The sequence below is a fragment of the Phoca vitulina genome, unplaced genomic scaffold (genome assembly GCF_004348235.1).
Source record: "Phoca vitulina isolate PV1807 unplaced genomic scaffold, GSC_HSeal_1.0 scaffold63, whole genome shotgun sequence".
NCBI lineage: Eukaryota > Metazoa > Chordata > Mammalia > Carnivora > Phocidae > Phoca > Phoca vitulina.
The window spans coordinates 4,471,066-4,483,964 of NW_022589766.1; the positions used below are offsets into that span (position 1 = coordinate 4,471,066).

Below are 12,899 nucleotides of genomic sequence, written 5' to 3' on the forward strand. Positions count from 1 at the left end.
CCTTCACTAATGTCTAAGAGCCTGGCACATAATGACCATTTCACCCAGTCCCCAGGGAGATATGTCAGACTTCTCCTCATTAGGAGAATAGAAACCTGAGGCCTAGAGAGGCAAAGGCCTTTGCCCTGAGTCACACAGTGAGCAAACATGGAGGGATGGTGAGGACTTGGGAAGAGCACGGGTCTGGGAGCATGAGGAGCCCCGGGTCCCAGTCCCGGCTCCACCACCACTTCTCAGCCCGGGGGCACGGAGATAGTCACTCCAGCTCCCCAGTCTTGGTGTTCCTAACTGTCAAACGGGGACAGGAATACCCATCTCTTGGGGTTGCTTGAGATGAAGATGTCAAAGTGTTGCATAAAAATGAATTATTCTGATTATCAAGTAGCACAGGTAACATCAGGACTCTGGTGTAATGGAAAGAGGCTGGATCAAGCATGAAGAGTCTGGGACCTCCTTAACTCACCTGCGTGGCCCTGGGCAAGTCCAGGCCTCAGTTTCCCAAGGCCCCTGCCAGCTCTAAGAAGAAACGTTCTGTGGACCATGCCTCCAGTGCAAGAATTCTGGTGCTAGCTGCCCTGAATTCTTGACTGTCCTATTATCTGTGCCCCCCATTGCCTTAGATCCAAGAATCTTACTGAGGGAGCCAGTCAGTTGCCCACAGTGGGAGATCCCATTGTTCCCAATGGGAAGGATCTGCTGGATCCTTCACACCAACCCCTCTACCCATTTCCTCAGGGCTGAAGTGTGCTTCTGTACTACCTTAGCTTCTACTACCTCCCAGCTTTAAGGGGAATGAGGGTGGAGAAGGCAAGGAAGGGGGAAGGGGCTACCCTTGGTAATGAAGCCAATGACAGATTGCCCATGTAAGATTTCCCAGTGGAAAGCACCAGATTGCCTGGATTCCTTTCCTCCGAGGGAGGGCTGAGTCTAACTATTCGGCTAACATCTTGCTTCTCCCTGGATGGCCCCAAAGGTGCCAGGCCCCTGAGCCATTCTTTGAGGAAGCACCCCAGCAGAACCCTTGCCGAGCTCATGGAGGTGAATTAAATATTCAAGACGCAAGGCCAGAGCCCCCGATGCACCAGCACGTTCCCATAACACAGATAATGGCACACGGCTCATCTGCCCGGCTTCCCAGCAACTGCCGCTCTCCCTCCCCAGGCTGGGTTCCCTGCTCCCCAGCCCACACTCCTGAGAGGGCATAAAAAAATAGCAATGTTTTGTTCTCCCCAGCAAGTGATCAGCTCCTGGTTCCCTGTGTCCTTCCTCCAACCCTCCGCGTTGAGGAATCCAGGGACCTGGAAATGCCTGGAACACTGAGTTGGGTATCTGCGGCAATGAAATTTAACAGGTCCGTGGCTGTACCTGGCAGGGGCCTCTGCAGCTTAGCCCCACCTTGGGCCTAGGGGGCCCCCATCAGGAAGGGAACAGCTCAGGATGGCCGGAGAGCTCTCAGGGCAGTGGGAAATTAGATCTTCCTGGGATGAGGCCTGGGTGTGGGGGCCAGTTTGCTTCTCAGGTTGGAAGAGCTTCAGAGATCACCCAGGCCACCTCAATTTTACAAAAAGGGAAACTGAGGCTTCAGGAAAGGAGGAAGCAGCTTACACAAGGTCACTCGATGAGCGATAGAATAGCTAGGCCTAGACTCTGGTTCTCCAGGGTAGAGCCCAATGCTCTGGCCTCCCCTCTCTGTGATCTCTGAATCTCCTTCCTGATGCTCCCAAGCACTGGGCCCTGCATGGGTCCCAAGGACTGCTTTCGTGGGGAGTGGGATCCATGCCTAGTTCCTCCTTGCCATCCAAGTACGGAAAGAGCACAAGGTCCATGTGCTTCAGCTCAGCTCTGCTGCCTGGTAGGATGGAAGCTTGGTCATGTCACCTCTGAGCCTCAGTTCCTCCCCTATAAAATGGGGATTTAAGAACCAGTACCCTGGATGACTAAGGATCAAATGAGATCATGTCTGTGGGGCATTTGGTAGATTGGGAAGTGCTATCCAAATGTCAGATACTATTAAAATGGTGTGAGGTGTGAAGGTGCTACGGGGGGGAGGAGGTCCCAGGGGAGGCGGCCATGCAAGAGAACCCACGCCCAAATGAGGCCGAGGACTTGCCTGGTCATCCCATGGACCTGATCCAGAGGGCCACCAGCAGAGACAGACAGGGTGTGGGTCAGGTCAGCCCAAGCTCATTGGCTTGAAAGACCACCTGCCTGCTTTGCTTCGTGTGTGTGTGTGTGTGTGTGTGTGTGTGTGTGTGTGTGTGTGTGGTTTGTCTGTCCCCCTAAGTGCTCCTGGGAGGCTCCGCCCGGCAGCCCAGAATCGCAGGGATTTATTTGCCCGGCTGCTCCAGGGGAGTATCTGGCAGGAGGGCAAGTGTGTTATGCCGAGGGAGGACACCTCGCTTCAGGTCAGATCATAGACCCTCAAAGAAAAGCCTGCCAGCCCAGATCCCCCTGGCCACCTCCGGAGTACCCCTGCAGTCTGGGGCCCTTACCTTGTACTTGGCCGCGAGCAGCTCTGTGGCCTGCTGCTCCCGCCTTAGATCTTCTAGCATCTTCTCCTTTTCCTCCAGCAGCTTCTGCTTCTCCTCGCTCACCAGGCTGCGGTCATCCTGGATGGCCGCCTTCTCCTCCTCCAGGCGCTCCTTCTGCTCCTGCAGGTAGTTCTCCATGTTCTTATCCAAGGCTGACTCCAGGATGGGCTGGGGCGGGCGGTTGTTGTTGTTGTTGTCATCCTCCTCTTCAGCCACCCAGGCCTCGATCACCGGCCCCTCAGGGTACCCAGCGGGGGCCGACACAGCCTTCTTCCTGCGGCTGCTCTTCCTCCGGAGCCGCTTTCCCAGCATCCCCTTCTTCTCCAGCTGGGCCTTCAGGCGGGCGATCTCCTCCTGGAACTCCCGCAGCAGCGTGTCCTTGGGGTCCTCGTTCACCCGGGGCTTGTTCTTGATGTTCTTGGCCCTGTTGGCAAAGCGCAGGGTGGAGAGGCTCTCGTCGTAGCTGTGAGAAGCCGGGCCCAGAGTGGCCACCATGATGGTCTTGGCGTTCCCCCCCAGAGAGTCTTGGAGCAGCCGGGTCAGCTTGGAGTCCCGGTAGGGGATGTGGGTGCTCCTGTTGCCCGCCAGAGCAGCGATCACGTTGCCCAGGGCAGACAGTGAGAGGTTGATTTTGGAGGCTTCCTTAGGCCTCTCTCCACCACCACCACCACCACCACCACCACCACCACCACCTCCACCACCGCCGCCACTCCCCCCCGACTGTGTGCCCGCCCCTCCGGCGGAGTTGGGGCCGGCCTTGTTCTGCCTCTCACTGCCGGCCAGGTCCACCAGGTTGAGCTTGCCCACACGGATGTGGTCCTGGCCATCTGAGCCCCGCTCGCTGCACTCCACGGTGATGACGAAGATGGCATGGGAGCGGGAGCTGACCTCATTCATGTGTGTGCTGCCCACCGCCCGGGTCTGGTTCCCCAGGTTCATCACGTGCTCGATCTCCTTGACATTCTTGGTGACGAAGGAGGAGAGGTCCTTGATGTAGACACCGGTCTCTGGGTTCTCCTTCAGTTCTAGCCTCTTGCCAGGCTCCTTGGACAGCAGGTCCCGGATCTCCTCCTGGTAGATCTCCAGGTAGGAGGCCCGGACCAGGTACTGCTGGTTCTGGGAGCGAGAGATGTGGGTGAAGATATGCTCAAAGGCATTGGGGATGACCCCGCGCAGCTCGGGCTCCACCCAGGTCCCCTGCATGGTGTAGGTCTTGCCGGTGCCCGTCTGGCCATAGGCAAACACCGTGCCATTGAAACCCTGAAGCACCGAGTCTACCAGGGGCCTCACGGTTTCATCATATAAGTCCGCCTGCTTGGAGCTGGCATCATACACAGCATCAAAGGTGAAGGACTTGGGCAGCTCCCCTGGGGCAGCGCGGGGGTTCCGCAGGGTCACCTGGCCCAGTTTCACGTCCATGGTCAGGATCTGCTCGTGACCCGCAGCCTCCTCCTTCCGGCTGAGGGGGCGGCACCGGGCCACCACCTTCAGGGCCTCGCTGGCCTTGGTTTTACTGGCCATCTTGCTGCTCTGTCCTTCCTGCCCCCAGGGCCCCTCCGCAGCCTGGGCGGGTCCTGCTGTCCTCCCTAGGTCCGGATCAGCGGGGCCAGCCCAGCCCCCAGGCGCCGCTCTTCAATCCGCAAGCAGCCTCCTAGGGTGGGGATGCTGGGAGGTGGCCCCGCCGCCGCCGCTGCAGTCCGGGCCTCCACCGCTCTCGGGTCCTCGCTGCACCGGCCGGGCAGGGGAGAATTAGGCAGAACCCCCCGGCAGCCGCGGGAGCCGCGCCGGCCGAATGGCAGTGCCCGGAGCCCGCCCCATGCTGGGGCAGAGGGAGCGCTGCCGTAAACAGCGACGGCAACAATGAGATAAAGGAAGAGGAAAATGGGATGGGGGTGGGCGGCGAAGCTGTCTTCTCCTCCTCCTCTTCTAGGGATCCATGGCGGGGGCTGCCGGTCCTGGGCGGCCGGGGGTCCCGGCCCTCCCGAGAGCAGAGGCTCACCTGGAGTCCTCCCCCCGCGCTGGGGGATCATTCATTGCAGCCAGCGCGGCTGCTGCTGCCCCTGCTTCCACCTTCCCCGCCGCTGCCACCGGAGAATGAGAGAGAAAAACAGAAGGGGATGGGGCGGAGCAGCGGCGGCGAGAGTGATGTTGCCGCCGCGCTGCGGCCCCAGCTAAGCCGCCCGGCTGGGGTGGGGCAAGGGGCGGGGCCGCGGCGCGGGAGGCGCGAGCCCGGCGCGGCCGCTGCGCTGGGGACCCGGGTGCATCGCCCGCTCGCACCCCCGCAGGCCCCTCCGGAATGACAGGCTCGGGTGCCGACCCAGGTCCCGCGCCCACCAGGCGGGTGCGGCGCAGCCACCGCCCGCCGTCACCCCACTGGGCCCGAGCATGCTGGGAATTGTAGTCCTGCCTTTGTTAACCCGGTTCTGGCAGGTTGCTGATGCCTTCTCCAGTCCGGGAGGCCCCTCCCTCTCTGGCACGCAGCCTAGGAGGGACTGCTGAGGTTGCAGCCTACCTGGGACGGGGGTGTCCGCCATCCACACTTGTTCCTCCAAAGGCACCGTCCTCCATCTCTCCACTGCTCCTGCCTTTCAGCCTGCGGACGTGTGCATGTCACCCCTTCCCTTCAGAGTGTTGCTAGGCACCTCGACTCCTGAATGTTTCTTGACTCTGCCCTTCCGTTTCCCTAGCCTGTTTACTTCTGGCCTTGCTCTTGTCTCCTGGAACCACCTTCCAGCTGATTCTCTCCTCACGTCTTCTCTGCACATGCACCCGGGTCCCCTTCCCTCCTCTTCCTCTAGCCTTCCATATTGTATACAAGCCCCTCCATCTTCTGACCCCGGCCTAATTTCTCAGCCTCCGTTCCAGGTACTCTTCCACAGAGAACCTGCGTTCCAGACATTCATTCCTTCAAACAGTTACCCGGCGCCTGCTGAGCCCCAGGCCCCATTCTAGGAGCTGGACCTCTTGTCCGCAAGGAGCTCACATTCTAAGAACCGTGTTTTGTTTTTTTAACTGGCTGTGCCGTGTTGCATCCTTGTGCCTTTGCCCAGAGGGAGCTGTCACCCTTCTACATTTGGTGGCCTGCCAATGGCGCAGTTCCGGCACTTCCTCTTCTGGGGCGCCTTGCCTGATCAATTTCTTTTCCGTAGCAGAAAGAGACACAGAATTTGCATAAAGCAAAACTTGGGTTTAACTTGCACTTCTCATATCCATCCAGCAGTGTGACTTTGGGCAATCTCTTAACCTTGCTCTAGCCTCAATTTCCTCATCTGTTTAAAACAATTAGAGGGCGCCTGGGTGGCTCAGTCAGTTAAACCTCCAACTCTTGATTTTGGCTCAGGTCATGATCTCAAGGTCCTGGGGGGAGCCCCCATCTGCTCGGGGCTCAGCAGGGAGTCTGCTTGTCCCTCTCCCTCTGCTCCTCCCCTCCCTAAGTTAAATAAATAAATAAAAATCTTTTTAAAAAATAAAACCGTTGGAGAGGGGGAGAGGAATAATACTCTGTGGAGTGGCTGTGAGACTCAAATGAAACGATGAATAAACTATTTTGCCAATGAGAAGACTTTTTTTTTTTTTTTCAAATTTTATTTTTGAGTAATCTCTATACCCAACATGGGATTCAAACTCACTACCGGAGATCAAGAGCCACATGCTCCACCCATTGAGCCAGACAGGTGCCCCTGAGAAGACTTTTCTTTAAGACTTTATCGTATTTATTTGACAGAGAGAGAGAGCACAAGCAGGTGGAGCGGCAGGCAGAGGGAGAGGGAGAAGCGGGCTCCCCACGGAGCAGGGAGCCCGATGCGGGACTCTATCCCAGGACCCTGGGATCATGATCTGAGCCGAAGACAGACGCTTAACCAACTGAGCCACCCAGGTGTCCTTGAGAAGACTTATTTTTAAGTAAGCCCTTAATACATGCTTGTGGCCTGGCTTGGTTTGCCTAACAGCTCTCACTTTCTTGAGTATCCTTGATAGACCAGGTCCTTGTTTGGTGTTCCTCTTTGGGGGTCTTTGTATTTTTCCTCTAGGATACAAATCAGGTATAATTCCTCAAGTCCAAGAACCGAGCCAGTATCCTACCCATGTTCTACTCTGCAGAGGGCAGTTGCATCTGTGGACTGAGCCTGAGTTGTCCTTCCTCTCTGAGATCCAGACTGAGGAGGTAGTGTTATCTGAAACCTCAAGGCCCCTCTCCACAGAGACACCAGAAGAATCTTTGCACAAAACATTTCTGATCATGTTATTCTGTAGGGGACCTTTTGGTTTAGTTCTTCACCTCCTCCCCATCTTCAAATCCCCAGGACCTGCAGGGCAGATCTTTTATCTCATTCTGGTAGACCAGAAGCTTGAGGCTGAGCTGGTGGCCTGCCTACTTGTGAAGTTTCCTGGCTTTCCTCAACCCTCTCTTTGATCAAGCTCTGCAGCTTGTGATTAACTTGGCTTTTGGGCCAATTACTGGGTGGGGTTTTGGCTTTGTAGACTAACCTCTCTTGGCTCTGGCAACCTGACTTCTGGATGGACCGACCATTTGGCTCTTGGACTATTTTCTTGTTGCATTTGGCTTTGGTTGTTGGACTACCCTTTCTCTGCTTTGGCTAACTCATGGACACCATGGAGCTGCTGGATGAAAGGGATTCTGGCCCCGTTTTCCCACATGATACCACCAGCTGGCAAGACACTTGCCCAGATCCTTCTGCATGGGAAGGAGACTGGAATTCCATTGCTCACAAGGTGTATGATCCTCAGTAAAGTAAAACTTCTCTGAATAACTTATTTTCTCAGTGGGAAAAATGAAGATAAGAATTCTGCCATTACTCACAGGGTTTACACGAGTATTCAGTGAGATAATGTAAAAACTCCCATGATGTAGAAGGCATTCAAGAAATCATAGTTTTCTTTCCTTTTGTCCTTCATATTCAAGGTTGTTCACATCCTGTGTTTCCCTTTTCAGCATCTTTGTCAGCCATTCTTCCTTCTTTCTCCTTGTTCCATACTCAAGTCTCTGGCCACTTGGGTTTGCTTGAAGTCCTACAAACACACCATAATTTGGGGGGCCTCCATATGCCTTTGCTCATACTGCATTTCTGTCTGCAATGTTCTCCTAACTTTGTTCCTGTCTACACAGCCTCACCTATTCGTTCTGCAACTCCATATAGCTTCTACAACCACTGCTCAATAGAGATTCCTCTTGCCAAGGATATCAGTAACTTCAAGGTGCCATTTCTAGTGGGCCCTTTTCATTTTTTTTTTTTTAAAGATTTTATTTATTTATTTGACAGAGAGAGACACAACAAGAGAGGGAACACAAGCAGGGGGAGTGGGAGAGGGAGTAGCAGGCCTCCTGCCGAACAGGGAGCCCAATGCGGGGCTCGATCCCAGGATCCTGGGATCGTGACCTGAGCCGAAGGCAGACGCTTAACGACTGAGCCACTCAGGCGCCCCTCTAGTGGGCCCTTTTCAATAGGAGCCTTTGACATAACCCATTTCTTCCTTCTTTAGCAAACTCTCAGGGTTTTCAATACCCTACACTTTTCTGGGTTTCCTCCTCCAGCTCTCATGAGTTCTGATTGTTCAGTTTCAGTCTTCCTAAACAACTGACCTCATTCAACTCCAACATTAAATGGTGTTCATTAAGGTCCTAAGCCCTCTTTTTCTTTCAATGTCACCCTATAATGATCACCACAGCTCATGGCTTCAATTAATGTCTAAATGATTCCTAAATTGGTATTCCAGCCCAGACTTCTCTGAGCTCCAAATCTATATCTATCTATATATATATCCAATTCTCTAATGGACATAGCCACTTGGATGGCTCCCATGTGCTTAAAATTCTATTTGTTTTCACTGAACTCATCATCTTCCCTTCCAAACTTTGTCCTCCAAGAATGATCCCTAGCTCTGTAAGCAGCTCTTCCCCAACCCTCCATATATCCCTCCAAACACCAAATCCTATCAATTCAACTTCCTTAATATTTGTCAGATCTATTAACTTCTTCTCCACTTCCACAGCCAATATCATGACCCAAGCCACCATCTTGTCTGGCCTGGCATCCCACAATGGCCTCCAGTCTGGTCTCACTAGATATGCTCTTGCTTCCACTCATCCATTCTTTACAAAGTAATCTTTTAAAAACACATGTCTGATCATGTCACCCCACGCTTAAAACCTCTTAATGCTCTTCACTGCTATTAAGTCCAAATCATGAATGTAGCCCCCAAAGACCTATACAGTCTGGTACCTGCCGTATCTCCTGTCACATCTCATGCCACTCTTCCCTTGCTCCCTGGGATCTAGTTACAATGGCCTTCTTCAGCTCCCTTCTACCTTCCTACTGCAGGGCCTTTACACAGGGCCTGTTTCTGCTACATAGAACATTTATCCTCACCATCTTTACCTAGATATCTGCTCTTCATCCTTCAGCTCTTAGTTTGAATGTCAATATATATATATCTTGATATATCTCTTGACTTTCCCACCTAGTTTATATCCCTTTGTAATATGTTCTTATTGTTCCCTGCACTTTCTTTCGTAGAACTTAGCATAACTGTAATTAAATAATTATTTGCCCACTTTTCTTGTTCTGTGAAGATATAACATGACTGTTTCATTCATTTTCTTTTTTTTCCTAAGTAACCTCTATGCCCAATGTGGGGCTCAAACTCACGACCCTGAGATCAACAGTTGCATGCTCCATCAATTGAGCCAGTCAGGTGCCTCTGTTTTGTTCATTCTTGTATCCATCATGACTAGTCCAGTTCCTGGCACACAGCATGTGGAAATATTTTTATAAATAAATGAAATAAATGAAAGCCCTGTATGAATATCACCTCTTCTGGGAAGCCTTCTTTGACTCCCCAAATTCTATCTATTCTAATTAATCTTTCCTTTCCTCATAATTCTATAGCTCCTTGTTTAATTAGCCTTATAGTACTCATCACAGTCTGCCTTGTACTATGGTTACCTGAGTCTGTCTCCCTCCCCATAACGTGTGCCCCCCAAAGACAGGAGCTATCTTCTTTGTCTCTGTGTCTCCTTTCCCCATACCTAGCATGATACTATATTCACTTTAGGAGATCAAAATCGGTTGTTAAGCAAATGAATGAATGAATGTTCCAAGACCTTCAGGGTAAGGAAATGGGGAGGCAAGACAAAGAAGCGATGGTAAAAAAAAAAAAAAAAAAAAAAAAAAATTCCTTATATCTATAGAATGATTTACAGTTAATAAGTGTTATCACGTTTATTTCTCACTTAATCCCCACATCAACCCCAGGAGAGGGGCAAATATTAATATCCCCACATTAAAAGGAGGACTCTAAGCTTCAGGCTAAGTGACTAGGGAAGGACACCCCCCCATCAAGTGACACAGTCAGTTTTCAGACTTCAAACCTTCAGTCCTGGTGGTCTGTCTTCTATGCCACAAGGCGAGCTTCCTGTGGATGTGGCAGGATGCTTGCTTCTCAGTCGTGGTTTGAATAATGGTTTCACAGGAGTCCAGACCCATCGTTGGCTCTGTGGGAGGAAGAAACTCCCTTCCCCGTGTTTTCTGTGACAATGACAGTTCTTTCCCAGGGGATTCCCATAAAAGCATCTTCTTCCAGTGAGGTCCCAGGAACCAGTCAGGGTGGGATTATACCAAGCAGATAGTGTTAGCTCTTTAGTAATCCTGGGGCCTGCAAATTTTTCAGACCCAAGTTATTCAGGATTTGGGGTTACCCTGCAAAACCAAGTTCTGCCAGCAGAGGGAGACATGACTATGTGACAGAATCACTGGCTGAGCTCCAAATCTCTGGACTATCCATCACTGTGAGATTATCTAACTCCAGACCCCCAGCTGTGTCCAAGTCTAGATTACTCGCAGCTCTCCTTTTCCTAACAGTTTATTTTTTCCTTTCTCTGCGGTATTTTCTGGTAAATGGGAGTTGAGTCAACTACCCATCCCCTCCACTCAAAATTTGGAAAAATCAGAAAATTAAAAAAAATCTGAATATTGAAAAAACACTGTCCTTAGTAGCTACCCTTTATTGGGCACCTAATAGGTGGATTACAGACGTTTTCTCTAACTTTCACATTAATCCGGGTGGTACCTGGCAGCCCTGGGGCTTGAGCTGAATGTCTCTGAATCCAAAGTGGGTGCTCTTTCTATCACTCTGTACTGGGCCCAGAGGCTTTGCTTTCAATGGATCCCCTACCTGGACCAGCTCCACTTTCTTCTTTCAACACCCATATCAACTCCTGCCTCCCCAGTGAACACTTTTCTGCCTTCTCCAGGCCTGGGGCAGGGTGGGGGAAGGGGGTGTGTCTCTTTCCTTACCTCCTGTGGCCATTTGTACTATGTGTAATTAGCATTGGCTTTTTAAATGGTGTTACCCATCCATTGATGAAAATTTTCCATCTCCCCAACTGTGTTTCTTCTACTTCTCCATACTTGAGCTTCTCATTATGAAAAACTTTAAGAACATGTTTTGTTTTGCTTTTTTTAAGATTTTATTTTTATTTTTATTTTTTAAGATTTTATTTATTTATTTGACAGAGAGAGACATGAGAGAGGGAACACAAGCAGTGGGAGTGGGAGAGGGAGAAGGAGGCTTCCCGTGGAGCAGGGAGCCCGATGCGGGGCTCGATCCCAGGGCCCTGGGATCATGACCTGAGCCGAAGGCAGCCGCTTAACGACTGAGCCACCCAGGCGCCCTAAGATTTTATTTTTTATTTTTGTTATTTCTTTTTATTTTTTTATTTAAAGATTTATTTATTTATTTAGAGAGGGAGAGAGGGCATGTGAGCAAGCAGGGGGGAGAGGGCATGTGTGCAAGTAGGGGGAGGGGCAGAGGGAGAGGGAGAGAGAGATTCTCAGGGGCTCCATCTCACAACACTGAGATCATGACCTGAGCCAAAATCAAGAGTCAGTTGCTTAACTGACTGAGCCACCCAGGCCCCCCTAAAGATTTCATTTATTTATTTATTTTTAAACCTCAGTTTATTTATTTATTTATTTAAAGATTTTATTTATTTATTTGACAGAGAGAGACACAGCGAGAGAGGGAACACAAGCAGGGGGAGTGGGAGAGGGAGAAGCAGGCTCCCCGCCGAGCGGGAGCCTGTGCGGGGCTCGATCTCAGGACCCTGAGATCATGACCTGAGCCGAAGGCAGACGCTTAACGACTGAGCCACCCAGGTGCCCCTAAAGATTTTATTTTTAAGTAATCTCTGTACCCAACGTGGGGCCCGAACTTGCAACCCCAAGATCAAGAGTTGCACGCTCCTCCAATGGAGCCAGCCAGGTGCCCCAGAACATGTTTTGAAGAGTTTTGATTCTATATAGAATTGTGTATCCTAATTTTAAAAAAATATACACATTATCAGGGTTCCTGGGTGGTTCAGTCAGTTAAGCGCCCGACTCTTGGTTTCGGCTCAGGTCATGACCTCAGGGTTGTGAGATCGAGCCCCTGTGTCAGCCTCCACACTCAGCAGGGAGTCTGCTTGAGGCTCTCTCCCTCTTTCTTTGCCCCTCCCCCCTTCACTCTTTCACTCTCTCACTGAAGTAAAACTAAATCTATCTATCTATCTATCTATCTATCTATCTATCTATCTATCTATTCGACTCTTTTTCTGCTTACTTTCCATGCAATCCATCAACAAATCCTACCTGGGTTCTACCTATAAAATCTACCAATCCTGAATCCCACCGCTGCCACCCTGATCTCACCTTCCCTCTCACCTGGACACCGCAGTAGCATTTTAACAGGAATCCCTGCTTCCATGCCCCTACTTCCCCTTCTCTATAGAACAGCCAGAGTCTTCCTTCTACGCTATAAATCAAATCATACCACTTCCTGCTCTCAGCCTTCCAATGGCCTCTCATCACCCTCAGAATAAAATCCTCAGTCACTTGCCTGGGCGCATGGGCCTTCCGTGATGGGTCCCTGTTCCTTCTCTCCCTTTGCTGCGCTCTGATTCAGTAACACTGGCCTCCTTGTTCCTCAGCCCTGCCGAGCACATTCCAGTCATGGGGCCTGTGCACTTGCTCTTTCTTCTGCCCTCGGGCGTTTCCTCCCGTGGCTGCACATGGCCTCTCGCCTCCACTTCATTCACTTGCGTTTTCAAATCCATTAGAATGGGAGCACCATGACAGAATTCGATTCTCTAGTCCAGTGCCTAGAAGTATGCCTGATTCATTATAAGCCCTCAGGAAACATTTGGGGTTTTTTTGTTTTTTTAAACATTTGTTGAGTAAATGATGGGGGCCTGGGTGGCCCGGTCACTTAGACGTCCAACTCTTAGTTTTGGCTCAGATCGTGATCTCAGGGTCATGGGATCAAGCCCCTGCGCCCCGCTCCGCGCTCAGCCAGGAGTCTGCTTGAGGATTC

The 12,899-nt window shown here is 51.4% G+C and overlaps 1 protein-coding gene across 1 annotated transcript in view; it reads right to left on the reverse strand.

The window, feature by feature from the left end:
* The window catches only part of KIF3C (kinesin family member 3C), a 37,645-nt gene extending 32,761 nt beyond the window's left edge, over positions 1-4,884 (reverse strand). The window contains exon 1 of the mRNA XM_032391507.1: positions 2,493-4,884. Coding sequence (XP_032247398.1) covers positions 2,493-4,052 — 1,560 coding nt within the window. The 5' untranslated portion in view covers positions 4,053-4,884. The remainder of the gene's footprint in view (positions 1-2,492) is intronic.
* Positions 4,885-12,899: the final 8,015 nt, after the last annotated feature.